Genomic DNA, 19,420 nt, shown 5'->3' on the forward strand with positions numbered 1-19,420 from the left:
CATTTGGATGGGTATATGAATAAGAAGGTTTTTGGAGGGATATGGGCCAGGTGCTGGCAGGTGGGAGTAGATCGGGTTGGGATATCTGGTCGGCATGGACGGGTTGGACCAAAGGTCTGTTTCCATGCTGTACATCTCTATGATGATGACTCTATATGCAAAAGCTTCATTAGGTTGCTGCACCCCAATGCAAAAGCTAATATATAAAAGACAATTTAAAAATAATAATTGGCAGAACTACTGAAAGCTTCAGTTTGTATTGGTTATCATGGGAGCACCAGCTTACTATCAACTAAATTATTCTGATAATAGTCCAAAAAGTGTTTTGAATGCTGCAATACATTAAAAGCTTTAAGCTTGATACAAGTTAAATGTTGAATAGGGTTAAAGTTCAGAAATAAAGATATTAAAGGTATATGTAAGGTGTATTTCGTAGTGGCAAATGCTATTTAATTTGTGTTAAGCACAATCAGTATTAATGAAGGATTTTGTTGGGAGCAATGAATCTTTGTCGATCTACAGTTGTATTTACTTGATGTGATTAGCAAAAGCTATTCTGCATTCATCATGAGACATAAAAATAATCAAAGCAAGGCAGTTAATAGTTAAAATGGTACATCGTGACCACATAGTAAATACTAAATGAAAGACAATAATAAAAGGAAATGCATTTCAGTTTTGTTGCCACATAACCGCAATAAATAATACTCAGCATTCCAGAACATAGTGATCTCCTAGATTCAAACTGAGCAATAAAATCTACTCTAATCAACATATTAAATATAAACAAAAATTTAAGTATTAACTTTTATTTGTATTGATGAGAGTTGAAGAATCTCTCAAACATCAAATGTCAAGGCTAGAACACAATTAAACTCCATGTACAGTAGTAAATTAATCTGAAAAGAATGAAGTGCTGAAGTCCAGAGGGTTAGTTTCTGCAAACAGATACCAGTTTAGATTGGAGGTCTGTGCTATTGTCCCTTTCGAACAATAAAAGTACGTGTTGCTCAAATCAATAATTAAAACAATTAGAGACCGAAAGCTGAAATATGAAAAGATGTACAATTTAAAGAAATAATGAGTCCAATGTAAAAGAAATAAACAATACATTAAAAAGAGCTGATCAAAGTTTTATTGCTGCAATGAAAATGGCCCAACTACTTCAAATCGAGAGTTATTGCCTTGTTCAGGTTTAAAGAGTAATTAAGTACGACATACATAAAAAAAGGACCATTCCATTGGCGGTGTATTAATTTGCACTAGTGTTTGATTTCGATCAATGAAAAGTACTAAAAAGCTATAAACGGGTGATATTAGCAAAACCTATTTAGACATCAAATGTTTGCGGTTTAGAAGGATTACAACTATGTTACAAGTCTTTTATGCCTCTATTTGCTTCTAAACTAATATTTTGCTTTTACCTTCTCCTTAAACTCAACCTCATCCCCACACATTTTCCTTATTTTTATAATCTTTCCCTTTTACCTTGTTGTCAGTAGTTAAAGTTTAAGTTAGATTTATCTAATAGAGTCAGAGTCAGAGTCTTAGTCATACAGTATGAAAACAGATACTTCGGTCCAAACAGTCCAAGCCAACTATGTTCCCAAACTAAACTAGTCCCACCTGCCTGCACTTGGCCCATATCCCTCCATCTCCACATCCTCCCATATCCCTCCAAATCTTTCCTATTCATGAACTTATCCAAATGTCTTTTAAATGTTGTAACTGCACCTGCATCCACCACTTTCTCTGGCAGTTCCTTCTGCACTCTATGCCCCTCATTTCCTTTTTAAATTTTTCTCCTCTCACCTTAAAAATACGTCCCCTAGTTTTCAACACACCCACCCTAGGGAAAAGACCCTTGTCATTCACCTTATCTATGCCCCTCATGATTTTATAAACCTTTTTAATGTTATCATTTTATCTCAAGTTAGTTTTTAATTTCCAGTTTATCTTCAATGTTAGCATGCAACTTTTTTAGAAAATTAGGGTTCTGTAAATCATTCACAGAAAGCATTTTTCTGTAGCGTCAAAGGCTCTGTCCACAATATTTTACTTCAGTGCAAAGTACCCCATTCAAATTATACAATGACCAAAACCTTAACAAATGCATGGAATATGTTTCCAATTCCAATATAACATTTAAAAAAATCTGTGGTATTTCTTCCATTCATACCAAGCAAAAGCAATAAATAATACCCAAATCTCCATTACTATTTTTGCAGGTTTGATTCCACTGCTAAACTCTGGAAGATAATACATTGGTCTGACAAGAGAGTCAAAAATCTGTTAATGCTAAAAACATTTAAAACGGCTTCCTAATTCATAGGTTAAGGTCAAGCTTAGATGGACATTTATAAAAATACTAGGCAAAAGTGAGGACTGCAGATGCTGGAAACCAGAGTTTAGATCAGAGTGGTGCTGGAAAAGCACAGCAGGTCAGGCAGCATCAGAGGAGCAGGAAAATTGACATTTCGGGCAAAGGCCCTTCATCAGAAATACACCTGATGCTTGAATACGGATACTGACCAAATGCGATTAGGCTGGTTTTCTATGTGCTTTGCATTGAGATTAAGCTATGATAAGAAAGAAGTTGTCTCAAGCGTTCCATCTCATCTTCACCAATATTTTCTAAACATCTTTCTATTGGAAAATTGAAACAGAACAACAGATTACTAATTTTAAAATGTGACTCCAATTAGGAATAGTTCCTTTGTCTTTTTAAAGTGATGAATTTGTCCATTGATAATCATTAATTTGAGAAGACACTCAGCCATTTTCATTACCTATAATCAGATCCTCAAAAGAGGTACTTTTTGTTTAACATTTGGGTGTATGCAAATGAACTGTCAGTAAAGTTAAGGCAGCACAGTGGCTCAGTGGTTAGCACTGTGGCTTCAGTACCAGGGACCCAGATTCGATTCGAGCCATGCATGTTCTCCCTGGGTCCGCATACTTTTCCTCACTGCTCCAGTTTCCTCCCACAGTCCAAAGATGTCCAGGTTAGGTGGATTGACCATGGTAAATTGTCCATAGTGTCCAGAAATGTGCAGGCTAGGTGGGTTAGCCATGGTGAATGTGAGGTGGCAGGGATAGGGTAGGGGTTGGGTGGGATGCACTTCAGTGTGGACTCCATGGGCTAAATGGCTTCCTTCTGCACCATGAGGATTCCATGATTATGACGTAGAGTCATAGAGATGTATAGAATGGAAACAGATCCTTTGGTCCAACTCATCCATGCCAACCAGATATCCCAACCTAATCTAGTCCCATTTGCCAGCACTTGGCCCCTATCCCTCTAAACCCTTCCTATTCATATAACCATCCAGGTGTCTTTTAAATAATGCAATTGTACTAGCCTCTGGTGCTCATTCCATATACTCACCACATGTGAAAACGTTGCCCCTTACGTCCCTTTTATATCTTCCCCCTCTCACCCTAAACCAATGCCCTCTAGTTCTGGGCTCTCCCACCCTTGTCTATTTACCCGAACCATGACCCTCACTTAATAAACCTCTATGAGGTCACCTCTCAGCCTTCGACATTCGAGGGAAAACAGCCCCAGCCTGTTCAGTCTCTCCCTATAGCTCAAATCCTCCAACCCTAGCAACATCCTTGTAAATTGTTTTCAAACCCTTTCAAGTTTCACAACATCTTTCCAATAGGAATATTGCATGCAATATTCCAACAATGGCCTAACCAATGTCCTGAAAAGCTGCAAAATGACCTCCCAACTCCTGTACTCCACTCTGACCAATAAACGAAAGCATACCAATGCCTTCTTCGCTATCCTATCCATCTGCAACTCCACTTTCAATGAGCTATGAACCTGCACTCCAAGGTCTCTTTGTTTAGCAATACTCCCTAGGACCTTACCATTAAGTGTATAAGTCCTGCTAAGATTTGTTTTCCCAAAATGCAGCACCTCGCATTTATCTAAATTAAACTCCATTTGCCACTCCTCAGCCCATTGGCCCATCTGATCAAGATCCCATTTTAATCTGAGGTAACCTTCTTCTCGGTCCTCTACCCCTCCAATTTTGGTGTCATCTGCAAACTTACTAACTATACCTCTTTGTATAAATGCTTTGGATGTGAGCATAAATGAGAAGTAGTGGACCCTGCACCGATCCTTGTGGCACTCCACTGATCAGTCTGAAAAACAACCCTCCACCACCACCCTCTGTTTTCTACCTTTGAGCCAGTTCTGTATCCAAATGGCTAGTTCTCCCTGTATTCCATGAGATCTAACCTTGCTCACCAGTCTTCCATGGGGAACCTTGTCAAACGCCTTACTGAAGTCCATTTAGTTTACGTCAACTGCTCTGTCCTCAGTCCTTTGTTACTTTTTCAACAAAACTCAATCAAGTTTGAGAGACATGATTTTCCACTCAAAGTCATGGTGATTATCCCTAATTAGTCCTTGGCTTTCCAAATATGTGTAAATCCTGTCCCTTAGGCTTCCCTCCAACAACATGCCCACCAGTCTATAGTTCCCTGGCTTATCCTTACCACCTTTCATAAACAATGGTACCATGTTAGCCAACCTCCAGTCTTCCGGCACCTCACCTGTGACTATCGATGATACAAATACCTCAGCAAGAGGCCCAGCAATAACTTTCCTAGCTTCCCAGAGTTCTAGGGTACACCTGATCAGGTCCTGGGGATTTATCCACTTTTATGCATTTCAAGACATCAGCAAGTCCTCTAATGTGCACATTTTTCAAGATGTCACCATCTATTTCTCCACATTCTATATCTTGCATGTCCTTTCCCACAGTAAACACTGATGCAAAATACTCATTTAGTATCTCTCTCATTTCCTATGGCTACACAAAAATCTGCCTTGCTGATTTGAGGAGCCCTATTCTCTCCCTAGTTACCATTTGATCCTTAATATGTTTGTAAAATTCCTTTGGATTCTCCTTAACTCTATTTGCCAAAGCTATCTCATGTCCCCTTTTTGCCCTCCTGATTTCCCTCTTACGTATCCCTCCCACTGCATTTATACTCTGAGGATTCACTGGATTTCTCCTGTCTATACCTGACATATGCTTCCTTCTTTTTCTTAACCAAACCCTCATTTTATCAAGTCATTCAGCATTCTCTATGCATACCAGCCTTTCCTTTCACCCTAACATGAATATATGTTCTCTGGACGCTAGTTATCTAATTTCTGAAGGCTTCTCATTTTCCAGCTGTCCCTTTAACTGTGAGCATCTGCCCCATTCAGCTTTTGAAAGTTCTTGCCTAACACTGTTAAAATTAGCCTTCCTACAATTTAGAATTTCAACTGTTAGATCCGGTCTATCCTTTTCCATCACTATTTTAAAACTAATAGAATTATGGTCGCTGGCTCCAAAGTGCTCCCCCACTGACACCTCAGTCACCTGCCCTGCCTTATTTCCCAACAATAGGTCATGTATTGCACCTTGTCTAGTAGCTACATCCACATACTCAGAAAATTTTCTTGTACGCTCCTAACAAATTCCTCTCCATCTAAACCCTTAACACTATGGCAATCCCAGTCTAAGTTTAAATCCCCTACCATAACCACCCTTTTATTCTTCCAGATAACTGAAATCCCCTTACAAATTTGTTTCTTAATTTCTTGCTGACTATTGGGGGTGTATAATACAATCCTAATAGTGATCATCCCTTTCTTTTTCTCAGTTCTACCCAAATTACTTCCCTGGATGTATTTACAAGAATACCATCCCCCAGTACAGCTGTAATGCTATCCCTTATCAAAAGGGGAGGAGGCCATTACCCCTCATCTCTTGCTTCCCTTTCTGTCTTTCCTGTAGCATTTCTGTGCCGGAACATTAAGCTGCCAGTCCAGTCCATCCTTGAGCCACGTTTTTGTAATTATTATGATATCCCAGCCCCATGGGCCAGCACTAGTCCCATATCCCTCTAAACCCTTCCTGTTCATATACCCATCCAGATGCCTTTTAAATGCTATAAGCCTCCACCACTTCCTCTGTCGGCTCATTCCATACACGTACCAGCTGGTGTATGAAAAGGTTGCCCCTTAGGTCCCTTTTAAAATTTTCCCCTCTCACCCTAAATCTATGGCCTCTAGTTCTGGACTCCCCCACCGCCGGGAAAAGACCTTATCTACTTATCCTATCCATACCCCTCATGATTTTATAAACCTCTTTAAGGTCACCCCTCAGCCTCCAATGCTCCAGCAAAGGTAACCCCAGCTTATTTAGCCTCTCCCTGAGAGGCTCAAATCCACCAACCCTGACAACATCCTTGTAATTATTTTCTGAACCCTTTCAAGTTTCACAACATCCTTCTGATAGGAAGGAGACCAGAATTGCACTCAATATTCCAAAAATGGCCTAGCCAATGTCCTGTCCAGCCGCAACATGTCCAACACCTACACTCAATACCCTCACCAATAAATGAAAGCATAACAAACTGCTCCTTCAATATCCTATCATGTGCAACTCTACTTTCAAAGAAACTATGAACCTGCACTCCAAGGTCTCTTTGTTCAGCAACATTTCCCCAAACTTGTTGGGTGGAACTTCAGTAAGGCATCAAGTAGACAATAACATGATTGATTCCCACACTGATTTCCTTTTATACTGACTTCAACAGGGAATTAAGAGACAAAAATTAGACAGGGTGCATTATGGATAGCTAATCTGGTATTGCCTGTTCTATGACCCAACAAAACTGAAAATTTGGGCGGTTATAATTGCTGCAACTGTTGAATAATTCTAAAACACTTTGTTCTGGAACTTGCCCAAGTGAGTGACTCAGACAGCCAAGGATTGGTGTTTATTCTCTATTTACCCAACTGTAGGCCTTAGGGAGAAAGAATTGCTATTAGCTGGAGTTTCAGAAAAGAGACCACCCTTCGGCAAGAGTACAAATCCAACAATATACGTAGAAAACAGGTGTAGCATGTTTAGATGACTGTATCAGTTGACTGTCAGTTTCTGACTAGGACATGCTCCATGGATTTGAAAGATTGCCAGTTTCAGTGAAAATATTCTAACACAGATTTCAATTTTTTTTCCAGAACAGTTAAAAGTATTTTGCGCGTTGTGCTCTTTTGTACAAGTGTAACCATTCTGTTTGAAATGGAGCATAAACAGAGACAGACTGAAGTGGTTTCTCCCTTTGAAAATGGAGAAGTCCATATTTATAATCCAGATGGATTGTCTGCAGAAAGAATAAACTTTAAAGATCAAGGAGCAGCAGCAGCTCTTTTTATGGAAAAAGGCCTATTTTTCTGCAAGTTTAATAGTCTACAAAATATGTTGGGAGAGAATCCAAATATGAACAGGTAGACTCAAAACAAAAAGCAAATAAATAGGTACGAAACAGATGAGGTTCAACCATCAAAAGTCTGTTCAAATTGTTGTCCTAATTCTCCAAATACAATTGTGATCATGTTGCAGAACTTGAAAAGGACTTGGAAACATCAGCCAAGAATTTATCAAAGAATTTGCGCTTAAATTGGTCTATAAATTATGTCTATCATCTTGCTAAATTAAGTTGAGATTGAGCAAAAGTGATCTAATAATTTGTCAAATCACTTTAAAGAGTACATTAAATTTAAAATGTTAGCATCAACATTAAAAAAAAACGCAGAAGTTTAAAGCATTGGGAATAGATGACCATTGGCAAAGAAGAAGATGATCCTGTAACTGAAACATATTACCGGCATTCTTAAAAACATTCATAAGCTTGTATTTAAACTTCAGCAATTTATGTTCAGAATCCTAACCCACTTCATTTCAACATTGGAAACATGATTACACCTTTTGGGCCTTCTTCACTGTTTAATTAAATCATGGTTCAGCTCCCTTTATTGGCTTTCGCTCCATTTCCAGTGATACGTATTGCTATATAGAGTATCAGAGCTTGGAAAGCTAATTTTCCCGAACATCCACAACACTAGTGGAAAGCTTCCAGGTTTCGATTACAATTGATTTTGCTGCTGAATATTTTCACCCTAATTTTAAGATTAAGATTATTTTCCCTTGTTCTTTATACATACAGCAAAAAAAAAAGCAGTTCCTCGGTGACTTGCAGGGTGTAGAGTACAGAAACCATTAGTCCAATTGATTCATGTCTATTTATAATTCACGTCAGCTTTTTCAAAAATCAACTTCATCTAGCCACATCAGCTTATTCCTTTCTCCCAGTGTGTGGCTCATCCAGTAACCCCACACCTGTATCTTTGCTGTTTGTCTCACTAGTCCATCATAATCTTGATCAGACGACCACTTAATCTTCTCTGAAGAAGATTTCTAGCCTATTCAGCCATTTTTCAAAATAAATATATTTGCATTCCTTTAGTTTTAATATCACTCCTCCAGAGGTAGCCGTTTGTCCAGTGAAGACTTCTGTACTTACCCAATTACGACTTTTTCCTTTTTATAGGATGACAAGAATGATCCATACAAAGATTGAATAAAGACACAATACAATTTTAACAAACTCTGTTTTTCAGTTCTCTTCCTCTGGAAATTAAGCTCAATGCTTGATTTGCTTTTTAATCAAAAAACCAACGTATTAACCCGAATCAGTACTCTTTGCAATTTAAAACCATAAGAAATAGAACAAGAGTAGGTTGTTGGGGACCACGAGCCTACTCTGCCATCCAATAGGATCATGGCTTATCTGATATTGCTCACAGGGGCGGCATGGTAACTCTGGTTAGCACTGCTGCCTCATTGCGCCAGGCACCCAGGTTTGATTCCACCCTCGAGTGACTGTGTGTTGATTTTGCTCATTCTCTCCATGTCTGTGTGGGTATCTGCCGGGTGCTCATGTTTTCTCCCACAGTCCAAAGATGTGCAGGTTAGATGGATTGGCCATGCTAAATTACCCATAGGTGTTCAAGGATATGTACGTTAGGTATGTTAACAATTGGAAATGCAGTGCTATAGGGATAGGGCAGTGGGATGCTCTTTGGAGGGTTGATGTACACTTGTTGGCATACATACATATATGCAGCCTCAAATACACACAAAGACCCTACCATCATAAGTCTCTGTGGCAAAGAGTTCCAAAGACTCAAACCTCAGAAGAAATTCCTCTTTACATCAGTCTCAGAATGCCAATTTAAGACTATGTCCTAAATTCTCCCATGAAGAGAGACATCCTGTCAACATTAACCCTGTCAAGTTCCTGAAGAACCTTCTCTTTTCGAACAAGATCATCCCTCAGCCAGTTAAATCTGTATCCTCAAATAGAGTTCCTCTACCCCATTTTACTAGAAGCAAATAAAAAGCCAGCAAGCCTCACTTTGGTCTCAGAGGCCTCTAATATTTGTCCAGCGTAGAATCTGCGGAGCATAATGAGATGAGCTCACATTTATTTTTCCAGAAAGTACACAGTGGAAGCTCAGTGATCCACTGCCTAAGGGAAGAAGGTGACTCAGTAAAGCCATTTTGAGGATCAGCTGATGCTTTAATGTCACACTGTAAAATGTGAAACCAACAAACATATCCTTCCAGTCGTTCCTATCTGGTGTCTGATGACACAAAGTGAGCAACATTGTAGACAGTGTTGATGACAGCATAAAATCACAACAGGATACTGACAGATTAGGTGCATCGGCAAAGCTGTGGCAGATGGATTTAATATAAGCCAGTGTGAGGCTATCCATTTCAGACCAAAAAAGGATAGATCAGAACTTTTTGTAGAGGGCACAAAGTTAAAAACAGTGGACATCCAATGAGATTTGGGGATCAGGGGTGCATAGCTCTTTACAATGCCAGAAAAATAGTCAAGAAGGCTAATAGAATGTTGGCCTTCTTTTCAAAGAGCTGGAGTATAAGGAATCAGTCATTATGCTGCAGTTGTCCAAAACCCTAGTTAGGTCCCACTTAGAGATGCGCTTTGGTCATCACACCTTAGGATGTTTTGGCCCAGTGTGTCAGAGAGTCTGGACAAATTGCTAACTCTGGAGGAGCTGATGAAGGGCTTTAAGTCCTTTGAAGGGAACAGAAGTCCTGGAAGCAAAGGCTTATTGGCCGAGTTGCATTAATTGTCAGAGGGCCAGGAACTGCTAGAGATGTACAACAATATGTTTCTGGTTGGCAGCGTATCTGGTTGGAAAGACACCATCATCCTCAACTACAAGTAGAAAGGGAGGAGGGGAAGTGAGAAATTGGAGATCCATCGCAATGATAAACGTGGACTACAATATTCTGTCCAAAGTCATTCCCAATCAGGTCAAGTCTGCGCTGGTGGTCATCCCTCCTGACCAGCCCTGAACTTTACCAGCAGGAAGATCTAAAAGGCTCACTCTACTCAGGGATACAATAGTCATTGAGCAGGAATGGTGGATGGATACCTGCCTCATCAGCCTGGACCAAGAGGCAAACTTTGACAGAATATTGCTCACCTCCATGATGGATGTACTCTCAAGCAGATTTTCAGGAGGGAATCTGCAATTGAATAAATCTGCTCTACACAAAGAGCAGTTTTAATCAATGGGTGAGAATCAAGAAGCTTTCCAATCAATGCTTGACTCCAGCTGAGCTATCATCTCTCCTCTACTGTGTTCATGGGTTGTGTGGAATACTTTGCGGAGACCACCAGGAAGGATGTAGAGATCCCAGCTTGAAGCAGCAAGTGACAGACAATTTTTATACAGAACTAGTAATTTGTTTGGAATTTTAAAAAAAAAAGTTACATTGAAATCCATCTGCCAATTGCATACCTCTTATAAGCTTATTAAAATATCCTAATAATGATACATTCTTTTGTATTAACTACACAATTTAATTTTGTAATGTCCACTAATTTTTAAATTTTACTTTTGATTAAAGCCCGCATCATTGATGTAAATGGTACAGCAGCCCATGTGATCCCTGGGAAATGTCACTCCCCATCTTTTATGGTGTGAGTGATGGGTTTTAACAGAGTATATGTTCTGCAGCCAGTTTGCTATCCTTTCTGCTGCAAGTCCCCTGACTCCACATGTGCTGGCCTTAACCATGGGTCTACAATGTAATACCATCTCAAAGACCTTTTAAAATTATATTTAGATTACTGTATTAACGTTCTGCACTCTACTGATATTTCCTCAATAAGGCTCATCAAGCCTGGCCTCTTGAATGCAATGCTGACTACTGATATTTTTAATCTCAAGAATGTACTTCCATTGCCTCTTTGAGAAAAGATTATTTCTACTAGTACACATTGAGCTAACTAGTTTATAGTCCCTGGGATATGCATTATCTGCCTTTTTAAAAGTACAAGGAATCAGCAAGCTGATACAGTGCTTTTAAAACACATCAAGATCGCCTCCTTCAGCTTTCGTATTCATATTAGGCCCTCTTTGCTCCAATCCATTTCTGGTGAATCTATGCTGTACATATCCATAGCTAATATATCCTTTCCAAAGTGCAGTACAAACAGAATGCATTAAAGATTGAGCCTGACCGCAGCTGTACACACCTGAAGCACATCTTTCTTCTTGCATTCTGGCTCTCAAGATAAAAGGCTGGTAGTCCATGATCTTGACTGTTGCTCGCTCTTAATGATTTATGTACTTGGATGCAAGGGGACACCACAACCTGCAAGGTTCCCTCAAAGCCACACATCACCTTGATTTGAAACTATGTTATTGTTCCTTCACTGTTACTAGGTCAAAATCCTGCAACTCCTTTCCCAACAGCATTATGGGGTACCTACACCACACAGACAGCAGGGATTGAAAAAGGCAGCTTTCACAGGCAATTAGAGATGAGAAACAAATGCTGGCCTACCTAACAATGTTCATACACCACAACAGAATTAATAAAGAAACTGCTTGTTCTTCTACCATTTTCTAATTTCTCACCATTTAAGGAATACTGTGAGTTATCTTTTGAGTCCAATGTAGATTACTTCATACTTGCTGCCATTAAAATCTATTTAGCTTTGTTTTACACAATCTGCAATATCCCTCTGTAACCTCCTGGTCCCATCTACTTTATTTTATATGACATACACACTGTGTGGAGCCCTCACTCACATAGCACCTTCCTAGCAGCACCACACAAACTTACCTCACCGGAGGAGACAGCATTAGAAATGGTGCTACAAAAATAAATTACTCTTATCCATTCCTTCAGGTGACTTGTTAAAAATATGCAGCAAAAGTGACATCTCAGAAAAAGCTTCTGGGCAATATTACTTGACATATGAAGCCAATAAAATAAATGTATCCATTATGTCCATTGTCCAAACTAAACAAAAAAGACAATTTCTAATTCAGTGCACTCATCCTCAACATGACTCCAAAAAAAAAAGCTTCACTTTGCAAAAATATTAGTCATCTTGCACCATTACCAACCAGCTGAAGGCCAGCAAGCGGTTTACTCAGGATTTTGCTCACTATCAACAGTCACAAGATTAAATGCAAAATCAAATCCAATTTTTACATTTCTTTGAAGGGACACATACAGATGATGACGAGATCATGAATAAGAAGTCACCGGATAGTAAGCTGCAGGTGCAGATGGCTATCCTTACCTTCATAACACAGCATGCTTAGGGTCTAACGCCCTAACTGTCTCAATTACAACACTTTTCTGTTTGCTAGTCATTTCTGAACTTTTATTCTTCTCCATTTTATTTGCAGCTATTAGCTATCATTATCAACCATTTCCAAAGACAGGAGAGAGAAGAGAAAAAAAAAGATGAGAGAGAGAAAGAAGGTGCAAGAGAAGAGGAGCAAAAAAGTAGTGAGGAGAGAGTAAGGAAGAGGCACAGAGAAAACATTAACTGTTGATGCGAAACCATGCCAGTTTTCTCTTTCAAAAGCACCATTGTCAAAATACATAATTGTAACTCTGAGGCATTTTCCTCAGAGTTGTTCAACATAAGAGTGTCCAATAGAAAGGCTGCAGTAGTGAGTAGACTGGGTTCTTTCTTGATTATATGTTTTTGGAGAGATGTCTCTTGATTAAACTTAAAATATAAGCCATAACTATTAATTTAACCTGGGGCAGTGTTTTGTAGAGGAATAAAATGGTGTTATTTTCTGGGTCTGTAGATTGCAAAGGAACAAAAATGGCACTTTAGTACAGTGATATGTACTTCTTGTCAGATGTGGGAGTTTAAAGAGAGTTTAAGGGTTACTAAGGATTATATCTGCCATAAATGATGTTGGATACGAAACTTATCAGATCGAGTGGATCGGTTGGCGAGACAGTTCGATACGATGAGGAATTTGCAACAACAACATGTGATGGATGGCAGTTATAGGAAAGGGGGAAGTCTCAGATACAGTCATATAGATGGGTTAACTCCACAAAAGGTAAGAGAGGTAGGCACCTAGGGCAGGAGTCTTTTGTGGATATACCTATTTTAAACAGGTATGCGGTTTTGGAAAATGTAGGGGGTGATGGATTCTCAGGGGAATGCAGCACGAACAGCCAAGTTTCTGGTATTGAGACTGGCTCTAATGCAACAAGGGGTACGTCGGGTTCCAAGATATCAATTGTGTTAGGGGATTCTCTGGTCCGAGGTACAGACAGACGTTTCTGTGGCCAGCAGAGAAAAAGCAGAATGGTGTGTTGCTTCCCTGGTGCCAGGATCAAGGAGATCTCAGAGAGGGTGCAGAATGTTCTCACGGGGGAGAGCAACCAGCAAGAGGTCATTGTCCACATTGGAACCAAAGATATAGGAAGGGGAAAGGTTGAGATTCTGAAGGGAAATTACAGAGAATTAGGCAGAAATTTAAAAAGGAGGTCCTCAAGGGTCGTAATATCTGGATTACTCCCAGTGCTGTGAGCTAGTGAGGGCAGGAATAGGAGGATAGAGCAGATGAATGCATGGCTGAGGAGCTGGTGCATGGGAGAAGGATTCACATTTTTGGATCATTGGAATCTCTTTTGGGGTAGAAGTGACCTGTACAAGAAGGACGGATTGCACCTAAATTGGAAGGGGACTAATATACTGGCAGGGAAATTTGCTAGAGCTGCTCGGCAAGATTTAAACTAGTAAGGTGAGGGGTGGGGTGGGGCCCACGGAGATACTGAGGAAAGAGATCAATCTGAGACTGGTACAGTTGAGAACAGAAGCGAGTCAAACAGTCAGGGCAGGCAGGGACAAGGTAGGACTAATACATTAAACAGCATTTATTTCAATGCAAGGGGCCTAACAGGGAAGGCAGATGAACTCAGGGCATGGTTAGGAACATGGGACTGGGATATCATAGCAATTACAGAAACATCGCTCAGGGATGGGCAGGACTGGCAGCTTAACATTCCAGGAAACAAATGCTACAGGAAGGATAGAAAGGGAGGCAAGAGAGGAGGGGGAATGGTGTTTTTGATAAGGGATAGCATTACAGCTGTGCTGAGGGAGGATATTCCCGAAAATACATCCAGGGAAGTTATTTGGGTGAAAGTGAGTAATCAGAAAGGAATGATCACTTTATTAGGATTGTATTATGGTCAGTGGGAAATTGAGAAATAAACTTGTAAGGAGATCTTAGCTATCTGTAAGAATAATAGGGTGGTTATGATAGGGGATTTTAACTTTCCAAACATAGACTGAGATTGCCATAGTGTTAAAGGTTTAGATGGAGAGGAATTTGTTAAGTGCGTACAAGACAATTTTCTGATTCAGTTTGTGGATGTACCTACTTGAGAAGGTGCAAAACTTGACCTACTCTTGGGAAGTAATGCAGAGCAGATGACTGAGGTGTCAGTGGGGGAGCACTTTGGGGCCAGCGACCATAATTCTATTAGATTTAAAATAGTGATGGAAAAGGATAGACCAGACCTAGAAGTTGGAGTTCTAAATTGGAGAAAGGCCAATTTTGACGGTATTAGGCAAGAACTTTCGAAAGCTGATTGGAGGCAGATGTTCGCAGGTAAAGGGACAGCTGGAAAATGGGAAGCCTTCAGAAATTAGATAAGAATCCAGAAAAAGTATATTCCTGTCAGGGTGAAAGGCAAGGCTGGTAGGTATAGGGAATGCTGGATGACTAAAGAGGGTTTGGTTAAGAAAAAAGAAGGAAGCATATGTAAGGTATAGACAGGATAAATCAAGTGAATCCTTAGAAGAGTATAAAAGAAGTAGGATTATACTTAAGAGGGAAATCAGGAGTGCAAAAAGGGGAATCCAAAGGGTTTTTACAAATACATTAAGGACAAAAGGGTAACTATGGAGAGAATAGGGCCCCTCAAAGATCAGCAAGATAGCCTTTGTGTGGAGCCGCAGAAAATGGGGGAGATACTAAATGAGTATTTTGTATCAGTATTTACTGTGGTAAAAGATATGGAAGATATCGACTGTAAGGAAATAGATGGTGACATCTTGCAAAATGTCCAGATTACAGAGGAGAAAGTGCTGGATGTCTTGAAACGGATAAAGGTGGATAAATCCCCAGGACCTGATGAGGTGTACCCAAGAACTCTGTGGGAAGCTAGAGAAGTGATTGCTGGGCCTCTTGCTGAGATATTTGTGTCAAAATAGTCACAGGTGAGGTGCCAGAAGACTGGAGGTTGGCAAACGTGGTGCCACTGTTCCCATGGGCGACTGATTAGCAAGGTTAGATCTCACGGAATACAGGGAGAACTAGCCATTTGGACACAGGACTGGCTCAAAGGTAGAAGACTGGAGGCCTGTGACCAGTGGAGTGCCACAAGGATCGGTGCTGGGTCCTCTACTTTTTATCATTTACATAATGATTTGGACACAAGCATAAGGAGGTACAGTTAGTAAGTTTGCAGATGACACCAAAATTGGAGGTGGACCTCAGAATAGAAAAGGATCTGGACCAGATGGGCCAATGGTCTGTGAAGTGGCAGATGGAGTTTAATTCAGATAAATACCAGGTGCTGCATTTTGGGAAAGCAAATCTTAGCAGAACGTATACACTTGATAGTAAGGTCCTAGGGAGTGTTGCTGAACAAAGAGACCTTGGAGTGCAGGTTCATAGCTCATTGAAAATGGATGCGCAGGTAGATAGCATAGTGAAAGTGGTGTTTGGTATGCTTTCTTTCATTGATCAGAGTATTGAGTACAGGAATTGGAAGGTCATGTTGCGGCTGTACAGGATATTGGTTAGGCCACTGTTGGAATATTGCGTGTAATGCTGGTCTCCTTCCTATCGGAAAGATGTTGTGAAACTTGAAAGGGTTGAGAAAAGATTTACAAGGATGTTGCCAGGATTGGAGGATTTGAGCTATACGGAGAGGCTGTTCAGGCTGGGGCTGTTTTCCCTGGAGTGTCGGAGGCTGAGGGGTGACCTTATAGAGGTTTACAAAATTATGAGGGGCATGGATAGGGTAAATAGACAAAGTCTTTTCCCTGGGGTCAGGGAGTCCAGAACTAGAGGGCACAGGTTTAGGGTGAGAGGGGAAAGATATAAAAGAGACCTAAGGGGCAACGTTTTCACAGAGGGAGGTACGGGTATGGAATGAGCTTCAGAGGAAGTGGTGGAGCCTGGTACAATTGCAACATTTAAGAGGCATTTGGATGGGTATATGAATAGGAAGGGTTTGGAGGGATATGGGCCAGGTGCTGGCAGGTGGGACTAGATTGGGTTGGGATATCTGGTCGGCATGGACGGGTTGGACCAAAGGGTCTGTTTCCATGCTGTACTTCTCTGTGACTCTATAACTTGCCTCAAAAGTTTCACTCAATATCAGTAACCATGAATATCCCTTGGAACAACCAATAGGGCATCTTCTGAGCAATTAGTCTAACTACATAACCTGAGGCCTGAACTGCATTTGAAACTTTTGCAAGCACTTTCTATATAAGCTGTACACCCAAAGCTGGCTATGACAAGCGACCATGAAAGGTTGACAGACATGTGATTTGGGTGAAACAAGACATTATCTGGAAAGTAACTCAAGTATTTTGTTTTAAATCATCTGACAGTCTGAAAATAAACCAAAATAACAGAAAGTTTGTGACCAATTTGGTTAATGTACTATATAGGTGTGATAATGAGCTAAAAAGGAAAAAGAATATTATGTTTCCATATCCCAATTGTGCCCAAATAGCTAAGCTGGTAATACCTACTACAATAGCTTGACGAAGAATACTGGAGATACACATATTGGGGTTGTCCCTGCTTCTAAACAGTGGGATTAGTTAGGAATGGTCTAATGTTGATCAAATCATTGAAGAATTGGGAATGGCAGAATTTCTGCTGCAATTCTCTATTATTTTGACTCACTGCAAAAATCAATACTAAGTATTGTCTGTCAACCTTTCATGGTTGCTTTTCATAAACAGCTTTGGGTGTACAGCTTATATAGAGATTGGCTCTCATGCAACAAGGGGTACGTCGAGTTCCAAGAGATCAATTGTGTTAGGGGATTCTCTAGTCAGAGGTACAGACAGACGTTTCTGTGGCCAGTAGCGAAAAAGCAGAATGGCATGTTTTAGTTGAAAAATCTTTCTGGGACAATCCAAAGATTTAATTTTGACAAACACTGGCCTGGCCTTCTTGATCAACACTATAGGGGGCAGAGGCTTTCGTACAGTGTCTGTTAATGTAATAGTACTTTCCCTAGTAATACAGTTGTTACTTCACCAGATCACAATACTGGACAGCATTTGAAACGGTCGCTTCTCACGAATGACTATGGACGCACAGCAAATAAAGCAAAAGTCTAGTGAAAGTTCCAACCCAGTGCAGTCCTGAGGTTGCCCCATTAAATTAATTGCTCAGAAGAGGTCCCATCAATTCAGCCTAGTGACACCAGTGGTTGTTAGTTTTCGACAAGGCCTTTGAGGCAAACCATCATAGATTTTGAGAAAGAGCGCTGTTCGTGAGTTTCAATTACTTTTCTTTCAAAATCTCAAAAACAATTTAGTAATGAATGACATACAGGGCTGAAAAAGCTGGTGCGAATGACACGATTATTCATCACTCCACTAAATGAGCTGACTCCAGAATAACACAACACATCTCTTTTTTTTTAAACTGTATGGGTTTGATATATTTCAACTCCTCACAAATTATCAAGGCCGGACTTTAATGGAGAAAGAGCGCGCGTTCTCCACACATACACTGCGGCTGGCATTTACATCTGGCAATACAGCTGTTCCTCCATTGATAGTCTCCGTGTTCGCGGTGCAGGGGGGACACTGTCAGCCAGCGGGTAAGATTAGACCTGCTGGCCGGGAAAAGCCGAAGGGGAAACTACATCGACAGCGAACCACTAAAGCCAGACTCTGAGGCGGTTCGCCCAGCCGCTAATCGCGACGGCGTGACGCTGAAAACACACTGGCCCGCGGGACCAAAATGGTTAAAATACAAGTGCTTACCAAAGTTTGCTCGTACTGGAGCGCGCCCGGGTTTGTCTCGGCTCCAGCCATTTCTGAATCAGCCAGGGGAAACTAGCACTCCGTCAATTTCAGCGGGGCCTGTGGAGCGCACCACTTTTGCAGTGGAGGTGGAAGGGGAGACGCTGCCTGTCAATCCCCCCTCCCCCCGAAACACACACACCAAGCCCGGCTTGAGAGGGCAATCCGCCCCGGGCACAGCTCCTCCTTCACACAGTCAGCTCCCTTCACAAGAGCCCGCTGCAATGAGCTGCTGCCAGTGGGACTGTGAGCGATCCGGAATGAAGCTGCCTCACCCCCAGCCTCTTATCGTTTAATCAGAGTCGACAGCACTGAGTTCCGGATATTTATAAGCAACAACTGCAGGAGGAACGTGCTGAGGGCTTTGTGGCGGATTGAAGCAGCGCATATTCTCAGGCAATAGAGCATGAATGTGTTTGTCATCACATTGCCATGATACTAATTGCAAGGATAATTAACCCATTTTTAAAAAAGAACAAATGTGAACCACTGCCTCTGTTGAGAGTGGGGACGGCACCGCTCGGACTTGTGCTGAAAGCCTGAATTGCATGGGTCACAGTGTTTTGCTGAAGAGCCCCAAATGATGATCCCACAGGGTGCTGCAGAAAGCAAGCAGCATACATCCGTATTTCGTCAAATTGAGCTGATTGACCACAACCAGTGCTGGGTTTAATGTCGATCCTTGTGACAGCTACAAATATATATTTTTATTTGAAACTTACACTTTATTCATTAAAATCTTCTATAAGCACGCACAATGGTCCTAAGTCAGTTCTGTATAGTCCTTAAATAAATTAACAGAACATTGGAATTTTGACATTTCTCAGTTTCTCTACAGTTACAAAAACAACCACATCTTCTACTTCCGCAATTATTTGTGCATACACTTTGTTCCCTAAGTATTAACCAATCCGCTGTTCATGCTCAGATATTATCCCAATTTCATTAGCGCTTCACTTGCCAATGGATCCCTTTGCATGCCATCTTATCCAATACCTTCGGGAAATCCAAGTGTGCTATATTTACTGGTTTTCCTTATCTACTCTAGTAGTTACAACTTCAAATAGAAAAATAGATTAAAATAGCATGAAAGCAAACCCTTTGATCCAACTCC

General features: G+C 40.7%; 1 protein-coding gene across 2 annotated transcripts in view; it reads right to left on the reverse strand.

The window, feature by feature from the left end:
- LOC122555979 (chloride channel protein 2) overlaps positions 1-19,046 on the reverse strand; it is a 624,753-nt gene extending 605,707 nt beyond the window's left edge. Inside the window, exon 1 of one of the 2 annotated variants that reach the window (XM_087993551.1) lies at positions 18,268-19,046. In XM_087993551.1, coding sequence (XP_087849677.1) covers positions 18,268-18,318 — 51 coding nt within the window. In that variant the 5' untranslated portion in view covers positions 18,319-19,046. The remainder of the gene's footprint in view (positions 1-18,267) is intronic. The other variant, XM_043702310.2, reaches the window with a different exon arrangement.
- Positions 19,047-19,420: the final 374 nt, after the last annotated feature.

The sequence above is a fragment of the Chiloscyllium plagiosum genome, unplaced genomic scaffold (genome assembly GCF_037043375.1).
Source record: "Chiloscyllium plagiosum isolate Xiang-an unplaced genomic scaffold, Cpla_swu_hap1 HiC_scaffold_13, whole genome shotgun sequence".
NCBI lineage: Eukaryota > Metazoa > Chordata > Chondrichthyes > Orectolobiformes > Hemiscylliidae > Chiloscyllium > Chiloscyllium plagiosum.